This window comes from Pectinophora gossypiella, chromosome 24, assembly GCF_024362695.1.
Source record: "Pectinophora gossypiella chromosome 24, ilPecGoss1.1, whole genome shotgun sequence".
NCBI lineage: Eukaryota > Metazoa > Arthropoda > Insecta > Lepidoptera > Gelechiidae > Pectinophora > Pectinophora gossypiella.
The window spans coordinates 694,375-722,112 of NC_065427.1; the positions used below are offsets into that span (position 1 = coordinate 694,375).

The 27,738-nt window shown below is 39.9% G+C and overlaps 3 protein-coding genes across 3 annotated transcripts in view; all 3 read left to right on the forward strand.

The window, feature by feature from the left end:
* LOC126377790 (talin-1-like) overlaps positions 1-27,738 on the forward strand; it is a 50,430-nt gene that overhangs the window by 1,350 nt on the left and 21,342 nt on the right. Inside the window, exons 3-59 of the mRNA XM_050025608.1 lie at positions 412-561; positions 1,210-1,313; positions 1,416-1,557; positions 2,414-2,522; positions 2,610-2,692; positions 6,661-6,742; positions 6,835-7,003; positions 7,312-7,487; positions 7,656-7,811; positions 7,989-8,166; positions 8,255-8,354; positions 8,430-8,507; positions 8,598-8,719; positions 9,322-9,426; positions 9,640-9,762; positions 10,071-10,188; positions 10,299-10,376; positions 10,457-10,578; positions 13,726-13,827; positions 14,189-14,359; positions 14,610-14,823; positions 15,094-15,224; positions 15,319-15,433; positions 15,778-15,855; positions 15,983-16,107; positions 16,195-16,287; positions 16,606-16,764; positions 17,290-17,539; positions 17,657-17,760; positions 18,292-18,406; positions 18,673-18,750; positions 18,820-18,944; positions 19,031-19,123; positions 19,379-19,537; positions 19,780-19,993; positions 20,165-20,262; positions 20,410-20,524; positions 20,616-20,693; positions 20,772-20,896; positions 20,974-21,066; positions 21,700-21,825; positions 22,046-22,250; positions 22,710-22,813; positions 23,058-23,172; positions 23,254-23,331; positions 23,412-23,536; positions 23,613-23,705; positions 23,788-23,946; positions 24,477-24,690; positions 25,159-25,338; positions 25,686-25,831; positions 25,948-26,068; positions 26,191-26,268; positions 26,336-26,454; positions 26,535-26,627; positions 26,882-27,031; positions 27,367-27,666. Of these exons, the coding sequence (XP_049881565.1) occupies positions 412-561; positions 1,210-1,313; positions 1,416-1,557; positions 2,414-2,522; positions 2,610-2,692; positions 6,661-6,742; positions 6,835-7,003; positions 7,312-7,487; positions 7,656-7,811; positions 7,989-8,166; positions 8,255-8,354; positions 8,430-8,507; positions 8,598-8,719; positions 9,322-9,426; positions 9,640-9,762; positions 10,071-10,188; positions 10,299-10,376; positions 10,457-10,578; positions 13,726-13,827; positions 14,189-14,359; positions 14,610-14,823; positions 15,094-15,224; positions 15,319-15,433; positions 15,778-15,855; positions 15,983-16,107; positions 16,195-16,287; positions 16,606-16,764; positions 17,290-17,539; positions 17,657-17,760; positions 18,292-18,406; positions 18,673-18,750; positions 18,820-18,944; positions 19,031-19,123; positions 19,379-19,537; positions 19,780-19,993; positions 20,165-20,262; positions 20,410-20,524; positions 20,616-20,693; positions 20,772-20,896; positions 20,974-21,066; positions 21,700-21,825; positions 22,046-22,250; positions 22,710-22,813; positions 23,058-23,172; positions 23,254-23,331; positions 23,412-23,536; positions 23,613-23,705; positions 23,788-23,946; positions 24,477-24,690; positions 25,159-25,338; positions 25,686-25,831; positions 25,948-26,068; positions 26,191-26,268; positions 26,336-26,454; positions 26,535-26,627; positions 26,882-27,031; positions 27,367-27,666 (7,436 nt within the window). The remainder of the gene's footprint in view (positions 1-411; positions 562-1,209; positions 1,314-1,415; positions 1,558-2,413; positions 2,523-2,609; positions 2,693-6,660; positions 6,743-6,834; positions 7,004-7,311; positions 7,488-7,655; positions 7,812-7,988; positions 8,167-8,254; positions 8,355-8,429; positions 8,508-8,597; positions 8,720-9,321; positions 9,427-9,639; positions 9,763-10,070; positions 10,189-10,298; positions 10,377-10,456; positions 10,579-13,725; positions 13,828-14,188; positions 14,360-14,609; positions 14,824-15,093; positions 15,225-15,318; positions 15,434-15,777; positions 15,856-15,982; positions 16,108-16,194; positions 16,288-16,605; positions 16,765-17,289; positions 17,540-17,656; positions 17,761-18,291; positions 18,407-18,672; positions 18,751-18,819; positions 18,945-19,030; positions 19,124-19,378; positions 19,538-19,779; positions 19,994-20,164; positions 20,263-20,409; positions 20,525-20,615; positions 20,694-20,771; positions 20,897-20,973; positions 21,067-21,699; positions 21,826-22,045; positions 22,251-22,709; positions 22,814-23,057; positions 23,173-23,253; positions 23,332-23,411; positions 23,537-23,612; positions 23,706-23,787; positions 23,947-24,476; positions 24,691-25,158; positions 25,339-25,685; positions 25,832-25,947; positions 26,069-26,190; positions 26,269-26,335; positions 26,455-26,534; positions 26,628-26,881; positions 27,032-27,366; positions 27,667-27,738) is intronic.
* Positions 2,968-4,077, forward strand: LOC126377788 (uncharacterized). Its single transcript, XM_050025606.1, has 2 exons — positions 2,968-3,264; positions 3,422-4,077. Exons 1-2 carry the CDS (start codon positions 3,117-3,119, stop codon positions 4,021-4,023), a joined length of 750 nt encoding a protein of 249 aa, XP_049881563.1. The 5' UTR covers positions 2,968-3,116; the 3' UTR covers positions 4,024-4,077.
* LOC126377789 (uncharacterized) lies at positions 4,211-6,291 on the forward strand. Its single transcript, XM_050025607.1, has 2 exons — positions 4,211-5,306; positions 5,544-6,291. Exons 1-2 carry the CDS (start codon positions 5,153-5,155, stop codon positions 6,077-6,079), a joined length of 690 nt encoding a protein of 229 aa, XP_049881564.1. The 5' UTR covers positions 4,211-5,152; the 3' UTR covers positions 6,080-6,291.

Sequence of the window (27,738 nt, forward strand, 5' to 3'; positions counted from 1 at the left end):
CCTGCGTGCAAAAAGCATTGAAAAGATTGTTACAAAATGTAAGAGGCATTGCCGCAATTTAATTAATTTAAAGACCAAGTAGACACGAACCTAAAACCAATGATTAACACATGCTCAGCAGTGAAGGAAAACGCCGTGAGACCCACATGCCCGATAAATTTTCGAAGGTAGTATAACAAATATGTCTTTTGGGAAAAGTAGTTTTTAAAATTAAGGTGTCATGACGATCCGTAGGACCAACCCGACCAGAGGGGGCATGTATTGTGTGTGACCTAACTAGTAATTGGGCTGGTATTCCATTCTGGTTGGAAGGTCAGGCCGGACCCGTCAAATCTTCAGGTTAGGTGTCGGACCCCGGGAACACGGGATGATGATGTTGAAATTAGACTAAGTATGAGTGTATACTGTTAGAGTACGCGTTGTTCCTGACATCGGCGGATGACGAGCGGTCGGGCATCTGGCTGGACCCGCACCGGCCGCTTGATTACTACATGCTGCGAGACGGTGACTCGCTGCTCTACCTGCAGCGGACAAGGAACCTGCGCGTGAGGATGCTTGACGGTAAACATACCCTTCACGTCATTTCGGTAGACCTTTTTTTTACATTAAAGCGACAGTAACAGCTGATTTAAGGTACCTTATTGTCAATCGAACCGACTGGTAAAAAATGTATATAATGCTGATACTTGATGTTTACGTGACTTATGGTAGGTTTGCCTCAGATGGCACTGTAGTGTATTGATATTGCTATCCTTGTCTCGGGCGCATACGTCATCTGAATACAGAGCAAGACAAAGAGTGAGTCAATGCAGGACGGTCTGCCTGTACAGAGTGATGGTGTGTTGGCGAGCCAAATCATGGCAGTATACAAAAAGTATACTCTACAGGCACCAACTACTTTGCTGAATGTCAATTGAGGAGTTAGTTAAACGTTCTGAAAGTACAGAATTACAATCTTGTTAGGGAAAGGTTAATTTGTGTTGTATAACAACGACACAATTCCTTGTAAATTATCTTCTTATTATACATTATATGTGCAAAGAGTATTGATATACATATATATTGATAGATATAATGTCAGAAATAAATACTAACACGGAATTATCTAAGAATATGCGAACACAAGTTGACACCCCTTCAGGGATATAGGCGTGATGCTATGTATCTGTAGGTAAATAAAAAGTTGATGAAATGAATTTGTTTCTTCAGGATCCTTGAAGACTTTGCAGGTAGATGAATCGAAGAACATTGGCGAGCTGATGGTTTTTATCTGCGGGAGGATTGGCATTACCAACCACGATGAATACGGCTTGGTAATTATCTTCATTTTTGAATCCACGTTATGAATTATGTTGCTTGTTAGATGAAACTATTTGTATTAAATTAGTACCTAATGCATCGTTATTTGTGTTAAGTGTCAAGAAGAGAGTATGGAGTCTGAGGAGAAGGATGGGAAGCCGGCGACGGGAACGTTGACGTTGAAGAGGAAAACCCAACAGCGCGAGCGAGATGCCAAGATGGAACAACTCAGCAAGAAACTCAAAACTGACGACAACGGTTAATATATTCCCTCTATTTCGTAATACTGTAAATATGAGAAACAGTTTAAGCTAGAACGATTGAAAAAATATCCCTGTTCGGAGAACGCTTGACTTCAATCGTAGTGTCATGGGTTCGAATATCATGGGCTCTAAACCACTGAATTCGACTTTATGAGATTTTATCATTTGTGCCCGGTTAATAGTAATAATCTCGCCTCCTATTACGTGGGACTTAGTCATAGCTGGCGAAGAGTGGATGTATATACTATACGATACACCTCTATCTATCCCTTTGTTACGTAATGTTAATGTTACATACAGAGCCGGGAAAGAGGACAAGTGAGATAATGATGACGGAAAGCTGTTTGTACGAAACCTTCGTGCTTTCCGCTTCTTCTTCTTTGCGAGTCGATGGCGATCGAAGCTAAATTTTTGCTGACCAATAATTGGCCACGCTTACGGCATTGTCAGTGGCTTCGTACAGGTCTTCAATAGTGCAGGTGTTAGGGCACTTAGGACAGCACAAAAGGTGAGCCATAGTTTGTGGTGATACTCCACACTCGCAATCATCGCAACCATCAACCAGGTATCCCCACCTGCAGAGATTATCCTTGCAGCGGCCAACCTGTGTCCGGAGCCTATTTAAAGACTTCCATGTGGGCCACGCTAGATTACTTCCAGGCGGAAGACCCTCCGATGGCGCGATAAAAGGGGTGGGAGAACACTTCCGCCGCCAAAGATTTAAGCGGGCTTGGCTAGGTTCGGAATCCAATGGAGCCACCTCTTTAAGGAAGCTGTGACGACTTTTATATGTAGATTCGTATATCGGATTTGATAAGTTTCTTTGTATTATAAAATGTTTTGTTTATCAGTGGAGTGGCTGGATCAACATAAAACGCTGCGAGAAATGGGTGTAGATCCAAAAGAGACTCTACTACTGAAGAGGCGGTTATTTTACTCGGACCGGAATGTTGACTCTAGGTTAGTATTTTGGTAACGCCTTGTCGTAAAGTAAGCACAAGATGATTCAGTTAGTTGTTATTTCTAACATATTTTGTACGTATGCAGAGATCCGGTGCAACTGAACCTACTTTACGTCCAAACCAGGGATGCTATTCTGAACGGACGTCATCCGGTTACTGAGGATCAAGGTATGAATTATTTTGCAGGAAAACATCATCTTGTGTAAAACTGTCAATATTTTTTTTTGGTAATTAAGGACCGTTGGCGATCCGAATCGTTTGTAAAAATCGTAAAAATGACCAATCGCTCGCGTCGCAACGACGTCGCCGTGGTAACGAAATATTAATACTGAAAAATATTTCTTTACGTACTCGAATTTTACTTACTTAGAATTTCTGTTCTGTAATTTTGGTTATTATTTTAACGATTACAAAACTAATATTACAAATGTTACAGAATTTATTATATTTCTCTTTCTAAACCGCGGGAGCAAGTAAGCGCGCACTATAGCTCAACGACCGGCAAACGACGAAGCGACTCTAACACGATCGATTCGATGTTGCCGATTCGTGCATTCCGAGTCCCTCGCTCGTTGTAAGCGCACTTGTCGCGATGGTGTTCAGCGAAAAACTAGATATCAAACTTATAAAACTTGTGAAAAGCAATCCTGTGCTGTACAATACTAATGATGCCCGGTATATGGATTTAAATGCCAGGGAGGTGACCTGGCAGAAGATAGGAGACGAACTAAAGCGGCCTGGTAAGTCTTTGTTTACAATTTGAGGTGCTTTTACAATTTACGATGTGGTCTGTGTGCACAACTACTGACCTCGAACTCGAATGTGAGTTTTGAGCGCTACTCATTTTTTAAAACCGATGTTTTTTGTTTAAAAGATTATTATTTTTTATACTTTCAGCCGCAGATTGTAAAGTAAGGTGGATACACATAAGAGATGTACATAGACGTATATTGAAGAAGTACTTAAATAATTCTGGACAAAAACAAAAGCCCTATAAATATGAATCCGCGCTAACGTTTATGAGGCATTACTACAAAGATATGTCGTTACCGCAAGAAGAATTTGAATCAGATGATAACAATGATAATGACGACCAAGTAGAAAAGGATGGCAGCGATGAAGCCACAACAGACAGTGATGTATCAACCAAGCCTGTTAAAAAGAAACAAGCGAAAAAAGCAAAACCAAATAAGAAAAAAAAGAAAATTAATGTAAAAACGGAATTAAATAGCCCACAGCCATCAAGCTTAGACAATGTAGGAGAACCCGAGCTAGATCCTAGAGACCCAATCGATGCATTTCTGCTGAGCATCGGAGCGACATTGAAGTCTTTCACGCCGTATCACCTGAATCTAGCAAAGAGCAAAATATTCTCCGTCGTACAAGAACATGAGCTGCAGCAGATCGTACAGCACGAGCGACCTGACGCCCAAACATGTGATGTCAAAGTATTATCTACATCCAGCCAGAACCACACTGTATACTTAAACAATTGTTAACATAAAATTTAAATAAGACTGTATCAGACTGTAATAATAAATATGATAAGAATATTAGTTTTATGTCATTATACCTAACTAATGTACCTACCCCATTCGGTTGATTGAGAGGAGGCCTGTGCCCAGCAGTGGGACGTATATAGGCAGTTTATATAATGTACCTACCTAATTTTAATATTATACTCGTTGGTTTTTAAATGACACATATACAATATTTAAACAACATTGAAACACGTTGTATTGTTTTGCCCTGAAATTAATCTTCGCAACTGTTCGTACCACCGGTTCGCCGGTTTTCTTAAAATTATTTCTGTTAAATAAACAACAAATTAATAAAGATTATGAAAAAATATTCAGAATCAAGTGAGTTTTTATAGTACTTCGTTGTGAGTAAAAGCGGTGTGAGTAGAGAAGGGGATCGATAACGCACACATTGAATTTGATCGCGTTGGCTGTCTTGCGCTCGGCGTCCGTCCCGGCCGCGTCACATGTCGTGTCAACTGAGAGCGTCAGCTCGCCCGCACACAGCCGCGCGCTGTCTCTATGTAGGACACGCGACCTTCTACCAGTCGGTTGCAGACTGCAGAACGTTACATGCGTGCCAACGATAACACCCTCTACACATTTTTCTCACAGTATGTCCTATTGCAGACCTTAAAAAAAATTGTCTAAAAATTACACCATTTCTGCAAACTTGAAGAAACCGTGAACTGCGATTTGGACCATACATTTTAAAATATTAGCGATAGGTTGACGAATTGAAAACTTTTGGCGCGTTTTGAACAGAATAAGAACTGGACCAACCATTTAAACGACTTGCATCATAAAATTTGTGAACCGACCTTTACACCATTAAATACTCAAATATCCACGAATCGAATAGATTCAAAATGAAAACTATAAAATAAATTATACTAAAAAAGAGGTGTAGCTGACTTAACCTGCGATCGTGGCAATTAGTGTAGCGACTGCGAGACTGCGACGTTGCCGTCCCGAGCGACCCCCGCCGGGCCGCCGCCTCGGCGCCGCCACGCCCGCCGCCGTCAGCGTCACGCCAGTCGCCAGTCGCCACCGCTCCGTTAGTCACGTTCACGTAACGAACGCGGACACTTCACGAATTTTGTTTAAGATGCCTTTACCGTTCAACAAAAGTTTGGATATAAAGTTGTTGCATCTTGTAAAGGAGTATCCGATCTTGTACAATCCAACACACACAAAGTATGTGGACTTCGATTCCAGGGAAGTTGTGTGGCAAAAAATCGGTGACGCTTTGGGTAGACCCGGTAAGTACCACCTACTTATGTAGTTATCGCCTATACATTCGAGCTGAACAACTTTTCCTTAATTAATAAATGCGCAAAACATGAATTTATTTATGTACCGCGAATCTATCTTTTATCAGTCATGCGGTCGTTTTGTGTTTATACTCTTCGACTGTAAATATATGATAAGAATAAAATTGTTTTGCAAAATTGTATGTGTGCAAACTGCAAATAATGAAATCTTTTTTACTTTTACAGCTCCGGTATGCAAATCACGATGGGTGAACATAAGAGACATGATGCGGCGGAAGGTACGCGAGCGGTTGCGGAACCCAAATCAACGCAGCTACAACTACAAGTACGAAGATGAACTCAAGTTTATGCTGCCATATTATAAAGATTGCGCCAACACGAGTGAAGATTATACGGAATTCGCAGAAGAGCAAAATCATATTGAATTAGAAGTTCCTACGGAAGTATATCTAGAAGAATCAGAATACGACAGTGAGACGCTAGAAGTCAAACCTAACATAAAACAAATGAAATCGAAATTAGTTCAACAACCCCACGAAGACCTTAAAGAACACGAGAGAAACATAGAGAGAAGCCACGATATGAATCCAACTGATCCACTAGAAGTATTCCTCATGACTATAGGATCCACACTCAGGAAGTTCAGCCCGTATTATTTGAATCAAGCTAAGAGTAAAATATTTCAGGTCGTGCAGGATTACGAACTCCAACAAATCGTTAATAAGGAAGATCCACCTAGCCACAGCAATGCTAACAGATAGTTATTAAGCAATTTTAGGTTTAAATAATTCTTATGTTAATGAAGATGACGTTAGGATGCGTAACTTTTTTGATACCTACCAGGCAAAGCTGGTTGAGTTGGTAAGGGATCTCTTTTATTTAGATTCTTATTATCTCTATGTTTACCTTTGTAATATACCTATTTTGTTTTTATAAATGTATATTACATTTAAAAAATAAATATATTTTTCAATGATCATGTTTTTATTTCTTTGTGTTGGAGGAGTGAGTACCTACACATCGAGTGAGTAGCTAATAATCTGTACGAAGCAATTCGTTTCGTTGCAAATATGAGCAGCAAAAGACGGGAATAAGCCGCGACAGCTTGATTTCCAATTAATATACATTATATTTTGCTTAGTATGAACAGCTAGTAGATGTGTGTTTTTGTCAATTATAATGTTCAATGGTAAAATTTTGACGTCTTGACACATTCCACACTGTGTATGATTAGATTAACACAATTCGATTTAACACTATATTTGCTTTAACAATAGTCACAGGCGTTTATAAATGTTTTCCAAAAAAAATCGGAATAATGTTTCAATTATTATTCCTACAGCTCTGGAGTTCGCTGCCATACAATGTCAAATTCATTTTGGTGATTTTCAAGAAGATAAACATAAACCAGGATTGATTGAGAAGTAAGCATATAAAATACAATTATAACAAGTTGGATGTTGAACATATGTAAAGAAACTTATAAGTCTTAACTTTCATATGAAACTTTCCATAGCTTGAATGAGTATCTTCCTGAGCAATATTCAAGTTCGTGGGGGGCCGAGAAGAAGATTTTGAAACTGTACCGCAAGCATCCTGGACTCAGCCAGCTGGAAGCTAAACATCTTTACACTAAGACCGCAAGAGAATTGCCAACATATGGTGTCACCTTCTTTCTTGTCAAGGTTTGTAGCGACTTTGCGTAGATGGCGTATTAAATGAAACTTAAGTTTAACAGTAGATGGCGCTGCCCATTATATTTTCATAGAAGCTTTGATTGTTGTCCGCTCAGTTAATTCAGCAGCTTTTCTTCAACTTTTATACTGTAAATATTTTATGTAAGAATTCTTTGAAAGAAACTAAACGTTTTACTTACTACTGTTTCTATCTCATTCCAGAAATTACTTTTGTTCTTTTAGTCTTCTAGGTTGTTATGTTATGTTTTACTTATTTAAATATGTGCAAACGTTTTGAAATCATGCGCTTGATTTAGGAAAAGCAAAAAGGCAAGCAGAAGATGGTACCTCGTCTGTTAGGCATCAATTCTGAGGCCATTCTACGACTTGATGAGGTCACGAAGGAGATCATTCAGACATGGCCACTGACTCACGTGAAGACCTACCGTGCCGGCAACAAAGACACCTTCACCCTCAACTTCGGAGACTACAGGTATAACTTCATCAACTGTTTATGTTTGAATGATAAAGAGATCAAAAAGAGATCTGTTCAAGTTCTTACAATAACACGAAAATAGTATTACATTTAGGTTATTGAGTATTCTGAGCCAAAAACTGAATGTTATGCTGTTAAAAAATAATTATTTATCTCGTGTTTCAGTGATAAAGAATACTGCGTGAAAACACACGATGCGCTCCGAATTCGCGACATCTTAGAGGGCTACATTGACATAATACGTAAGCGGCTGTGCGGCCCTTACAGCTCGCATCATGCGGAAAGTGGTACTATCGCGTCAGATAGCGTGCATGCTTCCAGGTATACCATATGTTCCAAGAATCTGCAGCTGTTAATTGTATAATATCCACTATCTAGCCGTCTTATATTTTAGATGGCGTATTTTAAACCTAAAACCAATTTAATCCTGGGTTAAATTCAGTTTAATCAAATCTTCATTTTTTTTACATAACAGTGAAACCTTAATTATTGTCGCAGGGGCAACACAATTACTCACGTGGTTAACACTGCTAGTAAAGTAGTCGAGCAGTCGTTTGTGGGACCTAGCAGTATACTGCCCTTTGAACAAGGCTCGCAGAGTACGCAGGGCACGCAAATCATGACGGTGAAGCAACTCATTGTTACCAATAAAGGCTCTGTACAGCAGCAGGCGGTGGTTAGTGATATATATAACACATGATTACAATTTCTTATAGTTCGTGTAACCCGTCTGAAAAATATAATAAAATTGGTTACGTTTTCAGTCCGGAGAAGTACCCATGCGCACCGACATGTCTTTGGAACTGACAAAAAAACTAAATCGTATGAATTCAAATGCGGTTAAAATAGTTACTCTGCTTAGTGGTAAGTTGTTAACTAGAACCACTACTGATAGCAAGATATGTAGCATCTCTCTTGAGCTAACAATCTTTTTTGCAGATCCAACTGAAGCTAACATTGAAGAAGTTGGAAATGTAATAAAAACAATGGAGGAAGACATGTCGATTATACAAAATGGTAATTATTTAGTAATAGAATGGTATACTATCTATGATTAGTTGTTTTGATATAAATAACTGAAAACATTTTTTTTATTTTATGGCTTAGGCGTAACGGAATGCGCCGATAATCAAAAATCCGAAGAAGTTAGAAAAAAGCTGCTGGATGAACTCGATGAGATGAAAAATCTATTATCCAACGCCTCGCAAAATTTGAACAGTCAGAATGTGGTAATGTTATATTTATTTAACAGCATTGTTTATTGTTATCAATATTATTATTTTCCTTATATACATGGTGTTAGTGGCATCGTAACGAAAACTTTGAGGAATGGTTCAGACCAAGATTCTGAGCTGATATCAAGTAGAATTTTCCGTCGCAGAAGTATGGAATTGAAATTAATTAAACAAAAACACTAAAATTTTCATGAATTTTCCGACACGAAAATCCACTTGATATCAATTCAGAATCATGGTCTGAGTCATCCCCCTCAGTATTAGCTACGATGTCACTAACACCCTATCTACTTGTACGGTTACTTGCACGTACTTGTAAGTGACATCGTAACAAATACCGCGGGGATGATTCAGCTCATTATTCTGACTTAATATCAAGTGGAATTTTCCATCGTAAAAGTATAGAATTGAAAATAATTAAAAAAAACATGAATTATTATATTCATGGTCCGAATCATCCCACTCAGTACTCGTTACGATGTCTTTAACACTTTGTATACGTGACATAAAATTTGTTATTTCACGTATATACAAGAAAAATAATGAAATAATGCTATATATACGTAAGGAAGGTATTTAAATAAAAACTTTAACAGGACCTTGAAAAAGTGCAGGAAGGTGCTCGACGAATCGCAGACCTCACTACGCAGATGTACTTCTCGCTAGACCCTAGAACACAGCGACGTAGTGAATTTTTACGGGTTGGTTAATTTACTGCGTTATTACATAGTACAATAATATAGAATACAGTAATTTAGTTGAACTAGTTTCCTTATAAAACGTTCTCACTGGCACAACAGTTTCAGCATATATTTGTATTTCTGGACTTTATTTACTTTTATGTTTACACGATGTAAGGTCCTTAACAGACTAATAGAAGTATTTCATACAAATAACTACTTTTATTGTCATAGCGTTCACGGCAGAGTTTCATTCAAGAGGAGGAAACTGAAGCCACACTTCGCCGAGCTTCGTTTATCGTAGCTGCGGCCGCCGCCTCCCACGCCGTAGATACAGCGATCGAAACCATCGAAGCGGTAAGATACACTGAAAATATTTAGGTATTAATTAGACGTAGGACTCTTGAGTATACCAGTAGATGCTTCGACCACACCGTCCATAGGGGACGTCGGGGCAAGTTCAAGAATCGATGTCTGAATGTTGTGAAAGCTGAGAACTCTCTCAACCTTGAAAACGCTGAAGACTGAGAAAAGTGGAGATTATTTAAGAAACCGGACTCTGGCATTAGGGCGGAAAAAAACTTGGCAGAAGGTGAAGTTGAGATCTCATTATTACTTGACGTACCTATATATTTTAACTGGCTTTTGTTTATAATTTCCCTTAGGAATACGAAGGACCAGCGCAGTTGAGTGATCGCGAACTCCAGCAGCTAGAGACTGCCGCAGTCGATAAGTTGGGGAAACTCAACGCGGCTGTCGCTCTTTTCCTGTCAGCACATTCGGGTAAGTTTTACACCTTCACAATAGGTTAGAGTTGCTTGTTATTTAATTTGTTATTTTTGTAAACGTAGGTACAATCCACCAAAGTCATCTTAATGTTATTTATTTTTCAGATCCTAAAAGTATAGATTATCCAGCAGCAGTCAATTCTATGAACACCATCAAAGAACTTTTACCTGCATTGGCGGCTGGTAAAACACGTTACTTAATTTAGTAGTATATAATTTTAGTTTTAAGTCTCTAAAACTGGTTATTTTTTTATGTAATACAGATGCTAAAACTCTGAGCGAAGCTAAAGACGACGATTCTCGGAGGGAGTTGATAAACGAAATAAAGAATCTGTGCGCCGCGGCCCGCAAAGTGTGCATGCTTACTGGCTGTGATGACCGCGAGGTACACCAACAAATAATAATAATAATATAATAATAATAATATAGTTTATTGTCAACAGTTACAGTAACAATGTTTAGTACATTGAGCTTATTTTTAACTGGAACATGGTACAAAGCATGGTCCACTGACTTCCAAACTAAGTGGAAAACTTGTGACTTGGAAGGCAGGGTTCCGTCGTACATATTTGTGGAAACAGTAATATTATAATCTAACTGTAACAATTACAAAAATCATAAAAAAAAGTAAGGTTATATTTAAACAAACAGAGTGTGTGCGTGTATATGTGTGCGCACGTGTGTGTGTGTGTGTGTGTGTGTGTGTGTGTGTGTGTGTGTGTGTGTGTGTGTGTGTGTGTGTGTGTGTGTGTGTGTGTGTGTGTGTGTGTGTGTCTGTACGCGCGTGTGTGTGTGCATGTGTGTGTGTGTGTGTGTGTTTTTGAGTGTGTGCGTGTGTGTTACTTGCTATTAAACAGTTCCTCCGTTACATCAATATCCAACCCAAATAGCCAAGTTTTAATTTTGCTTTTGCATTCGTATTTATTGAGTTGATTTATGTTTAGCTTGTCATTTGCCTTATTATACAGCCATGAACTCATAGATTCATGCTGTCGCCTAGCCCAACTTATTCTACGGACATTAGAACATGGTCTGACATTTCGTCTTCTTTTATAAGGGACACTTTCCAATGGTACGTGTTTGCTTTCTCATAATAATGTGAAGAACGGCCAGTTGTCGAACCGTTAAAAGTTTCGCCTCACTATAGAGCAATCCGGTAGGGTATCTAATTCTTTTACGCAGCATTACTTTTATGACAGCTCGCTGTGCCATTTCAATCTGCTTAAATTTTGATTTCGAAGCACTTCCCCAAATAGGAATGCAGTACGTTAAGATGGACTGGCACAGTGCGTTATATACCATGAATAAAGTTTTTAGATCTGCACTGTTACGTAACGTTTTAAATATGTAAATTAGTCTCCTAACTCTGGCTACAACGGTACTAAGATGTTTGTGCCAGTTCAAGCTCTCGTCAAGTTCCACTCCAAGGTACTTGATAACGTCACTTCTATCCAAGCTTGTACAGTTGCAGCCAGCACTGTCAGGTGAACAAGAGTGGGCAGTAATTGTGTAGGAATTCCGCGAAGGTCTTGAAGGAGTTCTCATGGAGAAGGTAATGAACTTGGTCTTCTTCACATTTAAGGTAAGTAGGTTTGACCTTAGGTACTCCATCACAGAACGAAGGGCTTTCTCTGCATTACTCTTTGTTTCACTCCAGTTGTTTCCCGTAACTACAAGCGCAGTATCATCCGCATAGGTGAAAATTTTGCATCGTGGGGAGGTAAGTAGACAAAGGTCATTGATGTAAATTTGGAATAGAGTTGGCCCCAATATACTGCCTTGTGGGACTCCATAACTTAGTGTCTCTTCATCACTCATGAATGTACCAATCTTAATCTTTGAAGAGATCTAAGATAGTCCCTCGTATTCCAATTTGTTCCATTTTGAATAAAAGTTTGGGGACAGAGACTGTATCAAAGGCCTTTGATAGATCGAGAAATATGCCAACAGGTTTACATTTACTATCTAATTCATTAACAATTGTTTCAGTTAAACTTGCAACAGCGTCTTCCGTTGAAATTCCTTTTTTAAAACCAAATTGATTAGCTGCAATAATATTATAGGTCTCTAAATATTTAACCAAACTGTTATTGAGAACTCTTTCTAATATTTTGGATAGCGTAGTTAGCACTGAAATCGGTCTATAGTTGTTTACATTGTCTTTGTCCCCGCCCTTATGGACTGGATGGACTACTGCGCGCTTGAGGACCCTAGGAAAGACACCTGTGTTTATCGCAAGATTGCATACGTGTGTTATTGAGGGGATTAAATTATTACGCGAAGCTTTAATTATAGAAGATGGTATACCATCCCAACCTATGGCACAATCGTTACGTAATCCAAGAATTATTCTCTCTATTTCGACTTCCTCTACATTCAAAACGGCTATAGAATTACACTGGGATGAGAACGATACCTTAGACCTGTCACCGGTGTTCATGGTTTTTGTGATATTCAGGGACAACTCCGCCTCAATATTCACGAAGTATTGATTTATGCGGTTAACAGAAGTTTTAGGATCGTTACATATATTTAGTAAATCAGTTGGAGGAGAAGAAACGTTATGTGTGTTAGTTATTTTTTTGATGGCGTCCCACAATGCCTTAGGATTATTTCTTGCCGCATAAAGTACACCTCTCTCATAATCTAATTTTAGTTTACGCAGCAGACGATTGCAAAAATTGCGATATCAGGTGTAAGTTAATTTTAAGACTGCACTTTCGGGATTTTTCTTGAGATTTTTATGCATTCTATCCCGGTTGCGTATACACCTTAATAGTCCAGGGGTAATCCAAGGCTTGATGGTTCTATTTTTCTTGGTGACTATAGTTGGGACAGATCATAACATGAGAGAATGTCATGAAAGTTGTATCCATCAAGTTCCTCTATAACAGCCGAATAATCTGTACGCGTACGCGTTACGTTGCGATTATAATTAGGTTTCTTTATTTTAATACATAGTATTATGGGCAAATGATCTGTTACACGGCTCTCCAGAACTAAGGTGGTATAACTCTGTTGAGCTTTTATAATTATGTGATCTATGCACGTCAAAATCCTAGTGGGCATGTGAAAAGCAGGGAAGAGACCATGTGCGGCTAAAAGGTTTAAGTAGTCGTCGGCTCCCGCGACCGTTTTGTTATATGGAATTATATCAATATTAGTGTCTCCAATTACGACTATATTTTTGAACTTTTTAAGTAATGATAGGACGTTGTCAAGGCTATTGTTGAAAATGTCTAAGTTATTATAAGACGGAGATCTGTAAATGCACACCAAAGCCAATTCCTCACCCACTCTACAGACAAGACAGGTACCTTGTAAAAACGGCGGCTCCGTTATCTTAAAATGTAAATGACTTCTTATATATATAACTACACCATCGTTTTTGTTTTTTATTTTATTAGATCTGAAAGATGCATAACCATCAAGTATTGATCAATAATGATCTATTTTGTTCTTTTATAATACTTACTGCAAATCTTTGAAATGCTCGATATTCTTATAAATAAACGAATAATTTATTCTACAGAAACTTCAAGAAGCGGCTAACGGTTATGCTGATGTATCCGGACGACTTGTCTATGTATTTGGAACTGGAAATCCTAGAGTGAGCGCTGATAAAGAAAATGAGGTAAAGGGGTTATAATATAATACTAAGGACATAATTCATTCTAGGACATAATTTACACTAGATGGTAGCTCCACCAGATAAGTAGATCAGATATCCTGGGGTCTAAAAAGACCACAATTAGCATTACATTTTTATAAAGCAATTCTGCTATTTAACATTTGCGCACAGAGACTAAATGTATCATGGCAAACAAGTGTTGCTTTTTTGTGGCCTTTAAAACTCACAGTACTAATTTTAGGATGATTTCTGTAAAAGCTTATAGATCAGATTTTTATCAACAAGCGGTGAACTTTCAAATTTCAGATTTACGTGATTGTTTATTACTAATATCATAAATTACAAGTGAATATGGTGCGTATAGATAATGGAGCTGGCTGAAGACGTAGGTCGCAAGACAACATTGCTGCTGGTGCAGGCTAATGAGTTGACAGAGGCGGCAGGCGCGGCGGGCGCTGCGGATGAGGCCGCACGGGTGGACGCCGCCGGGGTCGCCTGCGCCGACGCCGCACGCGACCTGTTGGCCATAGCACAGGTATAGCTGAGTTGATATCGTCAAGATGGAAAGTCTGTTGTTCGAGACCTACATTTCAGCAGGGGATATAAGGAATAAAAGAAAAAGAAGACTGTAGTTGTGTCTCTTGTATGTGTTGATGATCTATTTGATGCTGGCGTAATTATTGAGTCACCAAAGGCCCTCGACATAATTCATGTAACGACTTCGCTATTACTATAGTAGAAATAGCAGCGGCTTTCTCAAGTATAAAGTATTCTGTGTACGTTAGGTGTCAGCGCCGACGATCCACGAGGCGCACTGCCAGAGCGCGGTGTCGGCGGCGGCCGAGGCGCTGGGCAGCAGCGCGCAGAGCCTGGCCGCGGCCTGGCGCCCGCTGCTGGAGCCGCCGCACGCACACGCAGCCAGGAAGCCCGCGCTCACCGCCGCCGCGCTCAACCTCGCCAGGGCGCTCGACAACTTGAAGAGCGCTTATGCTAACCTAGGTGCCAAATAATAATGTTTCCATACTTTCCACCAGGGCGAAGAGGAGACAGAGAGAAATAACCGAGCGTCTTCTTTGTCACTCTCTCGCATTGGTGAAAATCTTTGGGCAGGGTAGCAATTGGTACCCAGTTTTCTGTTCACAAAATTATATTCTCTAGGTACTTTAAAAAAAATAAAGCAAAACTAACTTGAAAGTATTATGATATACTGGTGGAAATCATCTTAAGTGTGTAACTGTAATGAACAATTTTTTTAAATGTATTCCTCAGAAAGTGGTGACGTGGGTAATGGACAAGCGAACGTAGAAGTATCGCCGGAACGGGTGGCGAGGCTGCGCTATATCACCGGTGTGAATAACTCGCGGGAAACTATGCGGGCCGCTCAAGATGATCTTAACAAGGTTAACATTACCGATTCGAAGTTCAGTTTCTTATTATTTGATGTTGTTTGTAATGTTGGATAACGGTCCCATGACGTGTCATATTATATTCCAGCCTATCATTCCTACAACCTTAACTGATGGTCAAATAAATGGACTACATGACAATATCGCTCAGAAAATGGCTCAAATTAATGCCGCTGTCGCTTCACTGCTACAGGCGAAATCTGGTGAGTCGCATTTAAATGTTGCTATTTAAGTCTGATATTAATGCTGATTCCATCAGACATCTCCTAATTTTGCCTATTTGCATGTGATACCGCGTGCGCTGCTATTTGCATGGTGGAGTAAGCTCCATACCCCCTCCGGCTGATTGAGGGGAGGCCTGTGCCCAGCAGTGGGACGTATATAGGCTGTTTATGTTATGTATGTATGCATGTGATACCAATTTGATTTGTTCAGATTATTATTATATTCAAATTTTTTTAGAAAATACCAGGTATAACTTTCAATGAAATTAGGTGTCTGCTGGAATCGCCACGATTATATACCTACTAATAAAAATTGTTTGCAGATCCACAAAACCCAGATCACGCTACAGCAGAACTTGCTATCGCCACCATAGCAGAGTTGATGCCTGAAGTCGTAAAAGGTAAAGTAATGTAATTATCTATATTTTTATGTTGAACAGTATCTTGCTATATTTATCTCAATTAGTTATGTGTCTAGCGTATTGCTTTCACAGACAATATTATGAATTTATGATCTTTTTATAACAGACTCGAAGGCGGTGATATCGACGTGCAACGATGACAGAGTTCGTCAGGTGATGCTGAAGGATATTCGACAATGGTGCAACGGAATTGATGATGTTTGCGCCAGTTCTGTGTCTGAAGATCCCAAGGCAAGTTTTATATTTTTGAGGTATTTTGAAGATTTTTAAAAAGGTCGATGGTCTAATAATTGCAATATTTCCATATATCTTCTACAGGAACTGGATGACGCAGCGAAGCGATTTGCGCAAGCTTCAAAGAAATTATCCTTCGTTTTTAGTCCCCGTGCTAGAAAAGCGAGGGAACAATTGGTACGTCAGTTTGCTTGCAATTTTTAATCTAATGTTTGAATTTCACTGCAGTCAAGAAATAAAGATAAGTGTTGAAAATAAGCGAAACATATAAAACTTACCCATCACATAAAGAGTGTAGAAATGGACAGTTTATTAGCTAGTTCTCTTCGATTGTCGGGGTGCAAACAACGTTTATGTAAACTAACTAGTACGGTAGTCATGTTTACTATTTAACTAGGTCGTGTCTGCGAGACTCTTTCATTCGTTTTGAACCTTTTTAAGAAATATAAAAACAAATGTTTAATGTAACTCTTCAATAATAATTAATACATTCAGATGCTGGAGTTATTCGAGTCCGCGCACAAGCAAGCGATGCGAATGGCGGAGGATACCAACAAGATGGCGGACAGCATTGGAGGCGCTAACGGTGGCCGCCTGCGAGACCTCTCCAATTCCGTCCAAGACTCGGCGCGGACGCTACACAATACTCTTATGGTAACTATGGTGCTACAGTCATGAAATACGGGTTAGCCGAGGACTTGCATCACCAAACTGTGACGTTCAAAAAGGATGATTAACGAAAATTATCACTCAGTTTTTACATAACTTCTTCCGGGATTATTAGGTATATGGATGTTTTTGACACAACGTTGTAACGCCATTTCTAGATTTTTTGTTGTAAATTACGTTGAATAAAGAAATACCTATATAACTTTCATGAAAGATTCACAGCTGATTCCATTTTGTAAAGAGTCCAAAAAGTCACCCGGTATAATAATCCTATGAAAAAGTAAACTATTTATCGATTATAGTAATAAAAACGTTTTGATTGGCGGATATCTAGGAAGAAATATTATTATGAATTATTTGCGACCGTAGTGAGTTGTGAGAAACTTTTATAATTTTGGTGATCATCAATAAGTTCGATTACTTAAATGATTTTGTACTTGCGGTTCTGTCCACCCTATTACGGATTAAGGGCGTGAGTTCATGTATGTATGTAAGTATGGAATTTGTCAGGTGACCGGAGCCACCCTGGACGAAGCACGATGCCGCGCGACTCTTGCATCGAGCAGCGCCCAGTTACAAGCAGCGACGGCGCAGCTGGCGGCGGCGGCGGCCGACCTGCAGGACGACGAGACGGGGTGCCGCGTGCTGGCCGCGCAGCTGCACCGCCAGCGGGCAGCGCTCGCCACACAGGCCGGCGATCTGCAACGGGCACTTGCTGATATCACCGCCACCCTTGAGGACTCCACCACTGTCGACAATGGCAAGTCATACGGAACCCTCTCGCTTCTGTAAACAAGACCCACTGTTCAGACTGATTTACGGGGTTATTGTTATGTAAAGAATATGGTGAAAATTTCTTATCTGCCGTCCTTTACAGAGTACACCGAAAATCCAGAACAGAAGGCCAAGCGCCTCAAATTCATCACTAGTGCATCCGCAATACGTAATAAGGCACAAGAAGCTGAACAACTTCTCGATAAGGTTAGACATACCTTATTCATATAACCCGTGCGAATTAATAAATATCTCTCGACTAGAAGATTCGCGTAAAGAGGATTGGCGCTCAATGCTCAATAATTATTTAGTTTATTACCTGACATTACGATAATTACGCTGAACTGATTACATAATTAACTGCTCAGGCATGTTCCGGATGGGTTTTATATCCAAATCTTACATAGAACACATAATGGAAACTAGTTATCTTAATAAATACAACTTCAGAATGATATTATATAAGTAAAAATATAACTTTAAAACTAAAACCGTAAAAAAATGTGAACCACAATAACATTTCTCTGAAATTCTTCCGAATAAGTGATGTTTAGAAGATAACCGTGGTGATATGCCAATCTGTCCTAAGAGTTTGCTTACCACGGTTTACAACCACAGCTATCTCCTAAACATCACTATTAGGAAGAATAACAGCGAATTATTTTCTTGTATCATACATTTTAGAGCATAATTTTTTCATATCTTGTTTTTTCTTACATTTGTTTCTGATACTTTCAGCCCCTTACGGATGTAAAACTAAATGATGAACAAGCTAGAGAACTGGAAGAAAAATTATCTCAGAATCTAGCTATTGTTAATAGTGCCATTGCTGCTCTTATACAATCTAAAACAGGTAGATTTTCATATTATCGCACTATTTGAAATTGTATTTTAGGTTGTTTTAAGTTTACGCGGTTATTATCATAATTAAAGCACATAATAACGGGTTCTTACCGCGTTTAAATGGGGATATGAGACTCCCGATATTTCGACACTGTTGCAAGTGCCATGATCACGGGATGACTGGTCATCATATCCCCATTTAAACGCGGTAAGAACCCTTTATTATGTGCTTTAATTTATTTTAGGTATTGAATACAAAATACATTTTTTTGACAGATCGACAAAATCCCAACTATGATGTTGCAAAACAAGCTATTGAAACGGTATCTGACTTGATTCCTGGCATTATAACTGGTGAGTATTTGTTTTTAATAATAATCCAGTAGTTCATATAATACCAATGCTAGTTATTATGTTTGTCAGATTCGAACGCTTTGAGTGCATCATGCAAAGACGAGGCAAGTCGGCAAGCAATGTTGAAGGACATTCACAAGTGGTGCGACGCCATTCGAGCCGTCTGCGATAGTGCCGGAAGTCACGATCTCGCGGTAAATATTCTTGAAAACGACTATTATTACATTACGCTAAAGAAGAATTGTCAGTATATAGTCTAATATCGATGGTTTCATTTCAGGAATTTGTTAGTTCGGCACAACAGTTTGCAGTTTCTTCTAACAGATTGAATTTTGTATTTAAACCCCGGAAAATTTCACCCAAGGAGCAGCAGGTAGACTAATTTGATTTTTCTTAAGGCTATATAAAAGTAAGGGTGAATGGTTGGCGTATAACAATGTTTCTTGGCTGCAATGGGAAAATTTCACTGTGTTTTGGTTTCGTAGCTTCTCTGGTAGAGCAACTATCCAATCAAAAGTTTTAATGGTTTTATTGAGTAACGTATTGGTATAACATATTCAATTCCTTGTCATTTGTACTTTTCAAAAATGATTTGGCAAGCGTGTTACGTGTGGTGTGTAACCGGCAGGTACTGCAGCTGTCAGCAGCAGCGGTGGAAGCGGCGAAGCAGATGTCGGACTGCACGCGCATCACAGCCACCGCGCTGCCCGCACTGCCTGCTGCTCAGCTGCGAGTGCGTGCCACCACGCTCGATGACGCGGCAAGCGCTCTGCATACTACTGCACAGGTTATTGATTACTAGCTCACTTGATCCTACTGCTAGCCTGTCTACATATCCAGGTCTTGTGCGAGCTCCATCCAATCTCTCCGATAACACAGATCATTATTACCACTGCCGTCTTTTCTTTTTACTGCACAGGTACTTTTGAATTCATCATCATCTCCCTGTTTTGCCCCTTTTTCACGGGATCATCTTATCTAACCTGATCCTGATCTGATCTGAAGTGAACGAATATATTTTCCCATCAGTTGACAGCACTAACCACGTCCGATCCACGCAGTCAAACTGCGTTGCTCGTCACAAGCGACGCCCTAGTGAATACCGCCGGCGAGCTGGTCTCGGAGACGAGGACACACGATGACGCGCACTGCCGAGACCTCATATTGCAGCTTGAGAAGCAGAAACAGGAGCTCGAAAAAGCGGTTCAAGGAATCAGGAACACTTGTCAGGATGAAGCTTCTGGTAATATGTCGTTATTCCTTTTGTCCAGTATGATCTACGGATACAAACAGCCACTAACACAATTGGCACTCATTATTGAGGTGGGCAGAGACATAATACTCCAGTCAGTCAATGCGTAATTTCCTGTAATTGTTTTCTAAATTAATGTTTTATGCCGTTTTTTACATACAGTTGAAAGTCCAGCGAGAAAGGAACAACGTCTAAAATTCGTAGCCAGTGTGTCAAACACTCAGGACAAACTAAAGTTGGCCGAGAGACTGTTGGATCAGGTATGTATATGAAATCACCCGTGCGAATGAACTATACAACTCGCGTCATGAGAGTTGAATGTAGTTAAAAGTGAGCAGTGTAGTTAATGCAATGGAACTAGATCTTTATTTTCAATTATTATATAAAACCATTATTATGATGACCAGCCTTCTCACGGAGATGCCCTGACCGAGCAGCAGACTAAAGACGTCCAAGGGAGACTGTCGCACGCAGTCGCTCAGGTCAACGCTGCTGTGGCCGCCATCATTGTCGCTAAATCCGGTAACATTTACTCTTATTTTATTATATTGTTTATATTATGTGTACAACATAGATCTATTTTGATATACCTAATTGTCGCACTACGTTTCAGACCCTCGCAACCCTAACTACAGCGCCGCTGACCACTCTTTAAGCAATATATCTGAATTGATGCCTCTAATAGTCAATGGTACGTTACTGAACATTGGAAAATTTTATGAATTTCAAAAGGTTGGGTTATATTTAAGAACTATTTATGTTTTAACAGATACGAAAGCTTTGAGTGGATCATGTAAAGACGAGGCAAGTCGACAAGCTATGGCAAAAGATATGCGCACTTGGTGCGATGCTATTAAGGGCGTGTGCGACAGCGCCGTGCAAGAGGACCCGAAAGTATGCTTAATTGTCATACGAATTACTATTTTGTATTTTTATTTCATCATTTTTTCTGATTTATTTTTTTATTTTAGGAACTGGACAAGGCAGCCCAAAAATTCGTGTCTGCAACAAATAGGTTGCAATTCGCTGTTAGCTCACGTAGAGACCCTGCCAAGGAGCGAGAGGTAATTTTCTGCTTTTCGTCGTTCAGTTTCGTCTACACTTTTATCTAGGTATGTATTTCTCGTAGTAAAATAAATATTACAGCAATACTTCAACATTTTAATTTAAACAACTTAATGTCTTGTAAGCAATTTGGTTTCACATAGGGTCGCTCAACAACCGACGCTGGTGTTGAGTTAATAAATCAAGTCCATTGCGTCCATTAGTGGCCGCGTTCAGAGTGTTGATGTGCACTGCTCCAGATTGTTAGGATCTGACATCAGTACAGACGTCCCGCAGGGCTCAGTTCTAGGTCCATTCCTATTCCCAGTTTATAAAAATGACTAAGTAGAAGATGATGTGGTGCTAATTGCTGCTGATACCTCCTTACTTTTCAAAGCAAGGAGACAACAAGATTTCTTGGACGATGTAAGCAGCGCCATTTCAGACGTAGTAGATTGGTTTACTGTAAATAATCTGCTACTGAATAGAAATAAAACAAAATATGATTATTTTACGCTATCCACCTCCTAATTTGCTTTTATTAATAGACCTTTGAACTGTAAATACAACACTTCTGAACGATATACCCATAATTAGTATTAAACTAAACTAGGATGTGTCTGTGTGTAGTGTTTGAGTATCCCAACTTGCAGGTGTTGCGCGTGTCGAGCTCTGCATGCGAACAGGCGCTGCAGCTGGCGGAGGAGGCTCGCGCCGCGCTGCCCGCGCCCGCCGCCGCGCTCTCCAACGCCGCCCGAGCGCTTCACACCACTGCACAGGTACACATTGGATCATGACCATCCACAGCGGCAAAAGAACATACTTGAAAATTTTGCGTTACAAGCTGCAGTTAATAACACAAAAATATCTCAAATCACCAAGAAATCTCGATCACAACTTTCGTATCAGTGAGATCATCAGCCTTTTTTTTATTATAAGTATAGATCGTACGGAGGAGGTCACTTCAAAAATATTCTCACTTACTCAATACGATTTCAGCTGACAGCGCCTACGATACACGAGCGAGAGAGCAAGCGCGTGCTAGCTTGCGGCGCAGACATTGTGGCATCAGCTGCAGCGACCCTGACAGAGGAGGCACAGCGCTCGCATGAGCCCGGCGTCAAGATACTGGGAGAGAGGTTGCGCGCCGGGCAGCTGCAACTCGACGACACGCTGCTGCAGCTCGACGACGTCGCCGCCGATAGTCAGTACAGTACATAATCAGCCTATATTCGCTCTAACGCTGGGCACTGACCTCCCCTCAATCAACCGGAGGTAGTATGGAAATCACTCGAAAAAACAATACAAACCGAAAATAACTTCATCTTCTATCCTGTGGCAAATATATGGGATGTGATCTAATCCTGATACCAGAGTTATTTTTGAGCCGCCCAAGGCTCCTGACATCGCTCATGTAACGACTACGTACGTACTTTCCTAACTAGTTAGCAGCTACCAATCAATTGTCTAAAATTTCATTTCTACGTCGTTTATATAGGCATGAGTGTGTTAACTTATAGCTATAAAGACTCTTCTGGTGTTGAAAAATCAGTCCTACGGCGTACGACACCACATGGTATCGACAACAACAATAAGTATACATACACATACTACTCATATATATATATATTTTTTTCATATGAAAATATGTACATTATTTCAGAGCGAGTTTCCATTGGTACTTTAACAACTCAACGGGCTAGATTCGTCAGTAGTGCGTCTGCCGCTCAGAAAAAAGCTAAAGAGGCTGAGAGAAATCTAGACCAGGTACGTGTTATTAAACAGTGAAGTTGGAGAAGTATATGAAAGAAAACATTTTCATGTTTATTTTTTTTACCTTTGATGGGTTTGCTCTTGGCCTTAGACTTGTCGGAAGGCATTGACGAGGCCTAAAACGGAGCGAGTTCGCCCAGAAGGTGCCTGTGCACTCTGGCCTTGAAAGCAACCGGGTTATATGTATTCGGAAATACAGAATTGTAATGATAAATGTGTTGACATTATGAATTTTCAGCCTGCTAGTGCTATTAAACTAAGCACCCAAGAAACGAAGGACGTCCAAGAAAAACTTAATAAAGCAATAGTTCAAGTGAACGTTGCGTTAGCAGCACTCATCAATGCTAAGTCCGGTAATATACTTTCCACAGCAAATGTAATATTACTTTATATGCGTTTAAGACTCAAATTACAGAACTATGGTTATATTTTAGACCCGCAAAATCCAGACTACATCACAGCAGAAAGATCTCTTGATACTATTTCGGAGCTAGTGCCTGAAATTATTAAAGGTATGGATTATCATTTTATTTTGATTTAGTTCTAACAAAGATTTTTCCAAAATGTTATTCAAGTATTTATTACTTTACAGATACAAAGGATCTCAGTACAACTTGCAGCAATGAAGAGGCTCGACAAGCTATGCTGATGGGTATTCGAGCTTGGTGCGATGCTATACACGCTGTCTGTGCTAGCGCTGGACACGACGATACCAAAGTGATTATGCTTCCGAGTTAGAATAATGACATTTGGAATATCTACTGGTTATTTAAACATAACGTTTGTGTTCCAGGATTTAAACGACTCCGCCCTTAAACTGTCAAACGCTTCTCAAAAAATTCGTTTCATATTCAGCGCTCGTCAAAATCCTGTGAAAGAACAACAAGTAAGTTTCGGTTATATCGCGGAAACAGTCATAAACAGTAGTTGCAGTGGTCGTGTAACTATGTATCTTGTCATGATATCAGATCCTGCAGTTGTGTAACTCCGCATGCGACAAGGCGAAGCAGATGTCAGCGGAGACGCAGCGCGTGGCGCGCGTGGTGGCCGGCGCTGATGGACAGGCTCTGGATGAGCGAGCTGCCGCGCTTGCTGCCGCCGCGCATAGTCTGCATACTACCGCTCAGGTATACTTATTATTTTTAAAATTTAAATTTAATGAAGAAATTCGTATAAAGGTTGGTCTTCACTAAAGCGCAGAGGAGACGATTGGAGACGTTTGGAATCGACTAATCACGTATGCGGGAGAGCAAGAGAGACCCTGTGGAGGTAAAAATAATGTTTAGGACATGTAATCGGGACATCATGATGAGTATAGAACTTCTAGATCTTCGTAAACTGATCGGCTGCTTCGAAATGGCTGGATCACTTTCGTTTTCGGTCTAATTCTATTATTATCATCTATTATTATCTAGAATCATGTTATTCTTACCAGGAAAATGTAATAATAATGAAAATGCTTTTTGCTACAGAGATTTTCAAATTTTAACAAAACCTCAAATCTCATTTTTCAATTTTTTTGAGTTACCCCGATCTCAATTTGACATTAAATACCTATTTCTAGTATGAGCAAAACGCACGACCGAGTTAAGTTACCGAATATCGGAGTAGGGTACAGCTAAGTGTACGATATTTATTATGCTTGTTTGTATTGCAGCTGACAGTAGCAAATATACAGGAGCCAGGCAGTCAAGCAGCGATGCTTTTGTCAGCGGAGGGTGTGGGGTCGTCGGCGCGCGCGCTGTCGCGGCAGACGTCCCGCGTGCAGCACCCGGAGGCGCGCCGCCTGGCGGAGGAAGTCACGCGCTACCGGGACATACTCGACAGAGCCCTGCTCTCGCTCGCTGACAAAGTCAAGACCGAAGACAAACGTAATGATAATACACTTTTACAAAGCATTAAACGTGCATTAAAAGGAACTGCATGAATATAATTATAATAATAAATAAAATAATAAATAAAAATGTTTTTATTAAAGGTAAAAACCCAATGATTACATTATAAATATAATTGTATAATACGAATTACTTAAAGGTACAATAGTACCTACCGTCTATAACACAAAAAAATAAACTAACACAAAATAAATGTGGTGCGATCATTTTTTGTGCGATCATTATGGAACTGTGCGGTTAACACCAAGAATATGCCTGAATATTATACTTAATACTTATGTTAGAACATTTTATGTACTTGTTTTCATTTACCGCAAAATCCGTACGTTCGTAAGTAGTATTTGTAAAAGTAGTGCATTTAAATGATGATTTTAAATAATTGTTATTTTACGTCTCAAAATATGTGTTAAGGAAATTGCTTAAAATCTCCGGTTTGATATTCAGGGACAAAGCCTTTGCGTCCGCCTGTACCAGTAAAGAAGAGCTGCCTGTCACGTGACGACGCGCCGCCAGTACCTCCAGCACCGGCTGAGAAGCCGCGGCGCGTGCGCGTGGTGTCACATTCGGACGGCCGCCGCGCCAGCCAGGACTGGCTAGACAACATGCGTCGCGACTCACTGCAAGGTTACTCTTACGATGCCTTATTGGTCTATAATCAAATTAGTTTTACTTTCACTTATCTTCAGTGACCCATTCAAACTCGAAACAAAATCAAAAGAGGCTCGATACCTCAAAAACCAACACAACATCAGACAAGTAGAGCTTCAAAAACGGCCGTGATCTTTTTTTTTGCGGGATATCATCGAATAATAATAAAAGAGTGACCTAAGTATATTTTTGATATCTCAGGCTAGATTGGTCGATGACCATTATATAATGTAAGGTCGTAAGGATCGAATGATGTGACACAACTAAAAAAGACCGTATGTCCAGGAGTATCCAAATCCACTTTTTCCAATCTTATGTTGCAGATGTGCCAATGTCACCAACAAAAACGAAAAAAGATCAGGAAAAAGCTAAAAAGCTTGAAGAAGAAAGAAAGAATGAAGAACACTTTGCTCAAATAGTCGATGAAGCTGATAAAAAACTAAAGAAGGCTGAACAGGAATTGAATAAGGTGCAATTATTGCTAAAATGTTGTATTTGACGATATATGAGACACTACTCTAGTTATTTATTGTATGTATGAGTGTATGTATGAGACACCATGACATCATTTGTTTGTGTTTGTAGTTGTACACCAAGAGCAATGTTCCTGATTTAGATCCGGATCAGGAAGATGGCATTCGGAAACAAATTGGACAGAAGCTGGCACTTGTCAACGCTGCGGCAGCTAAGCTGGCCACTACCAGACGTCAGTATACATTCAGCAATAGATGCTAGTGAAACTAGTCGTGTTAAATATGCTCTATGTACATTTCTCTGAAAGGAACTGTTCTATTAACTACTTTGCACAATGATCAAATTATTTCGCAGATCCCGATGCCATAGATTACGTCTCAAGTGCACAGTCAGTTGAAGCTTTGTCTGAATTAGTGCCAGACATTGTTAAAGGTAAGAATTATACCTCGTATTTGGTATTTTGTACTATTTGTATGACTAAAATATGTGTTTGATGTAGATGCCGCACCATTATTGAATACGCAAGAAGACAAAGTTAAAAGGAGGCTACTGGACCAAATATTGGCACTATGTGAAGCCGCTAGAAGGTTAACAGCAGCAAGGCCGAGTGACACTCAGGTAATATTATCCATTTGCTATTTGCGTGAAAATATTTGGATAGCAATTGTAGGTATATAACTGATTTTGTGATGATGTAGACATCGAACGAGGCTGCAGTGGAGTTCGGTGATAAGTCTGCCATGCTTCTGTATGCCATTTGCACCGACGTGGATCCAACTCAAGAGAAAGATGTAAGTTTTCGAAAACTATCCTTATATATCTAAATCGTTTATAAGTCTATCGCTTCAATATATGTATTCAAACAACTTTAGCTACCGAAGGTTTCGTAGTATATTGTTTCATGTTTCATATGAAAGTTAAAATGTGGTTTCCGTCAAAACTGAGTAGAGTTGTGTGGAGATGTACAGGAATCGACCAATCACCGCGAGGGAGAGAGCGTCTTCTCTCTTGCACGCTTTAATTTTATGTTCAATGTAACGTGCAGGTGATATCCCGCGCCCGTGTTATCGGTGACAGCGCGTCGCGGCTGGCGGCGGGCGGCGCGCAGCTGGCGGCGGGCGGCGGCGCCGACCGCATATGTGCGGCCGGCAGCAGTGCGGCGCGGGCCGCCGCCGCACTCGTGTACACTGCTAAGGTAAGTGTGATAAACAGATGACAGATACCAGAATTGCCCTTTTAAGTGGAGTGCCTTTGGAAGAGTGAAAGCTTCTATAAAATCCGAATTAACTAGACGCCTCGCTGTAATGCCACCTTTTTAGTTCATTCGGACGGGCTATAAATGTCTGCATTTGTACCAGTACCTACAAGATAAAGTAAATGAGCTTCAGACTGGTCCTAAGTAACCAGTATTAGTATGCTATTGTATGACATGAGATATATAATAATAATAATAAAAATAATAATTAATAATAATATATGTAAGTAGAGCGTCGAAAAATCTTAAAACGTGTATACTAATGTTATTTTCAGCTCGTAGCTCCGTCGGTTCACGATCAGCGATGTCAGAACTCGCTCATCACGTCTTCTCATGATCTGTCTTCTCGACTGAAAAGTTTCTCCGCTACTTGGACGCCTCTATCTGCTGACCCCAAACATTCTAAGAACATAGCTGAAATGACCGCAGAAGCCAACGACTTGGAAAAACTTCTAGAAGCTTTCCGGCAAGATCTCGCCGCTGGGAAACTTGTGAAACGACGACATGTCGAGAAAATTGTCATTGAAGATACTGCCTTAAGGCAACTGGCCTCACAGATTGTTAACGCCGCTCAGGTAAGCAAATCGTTTGACTTGAAATAGAAACACTAATTTAATTATATTTGCTCCTACTAGTAATGTGAGTTT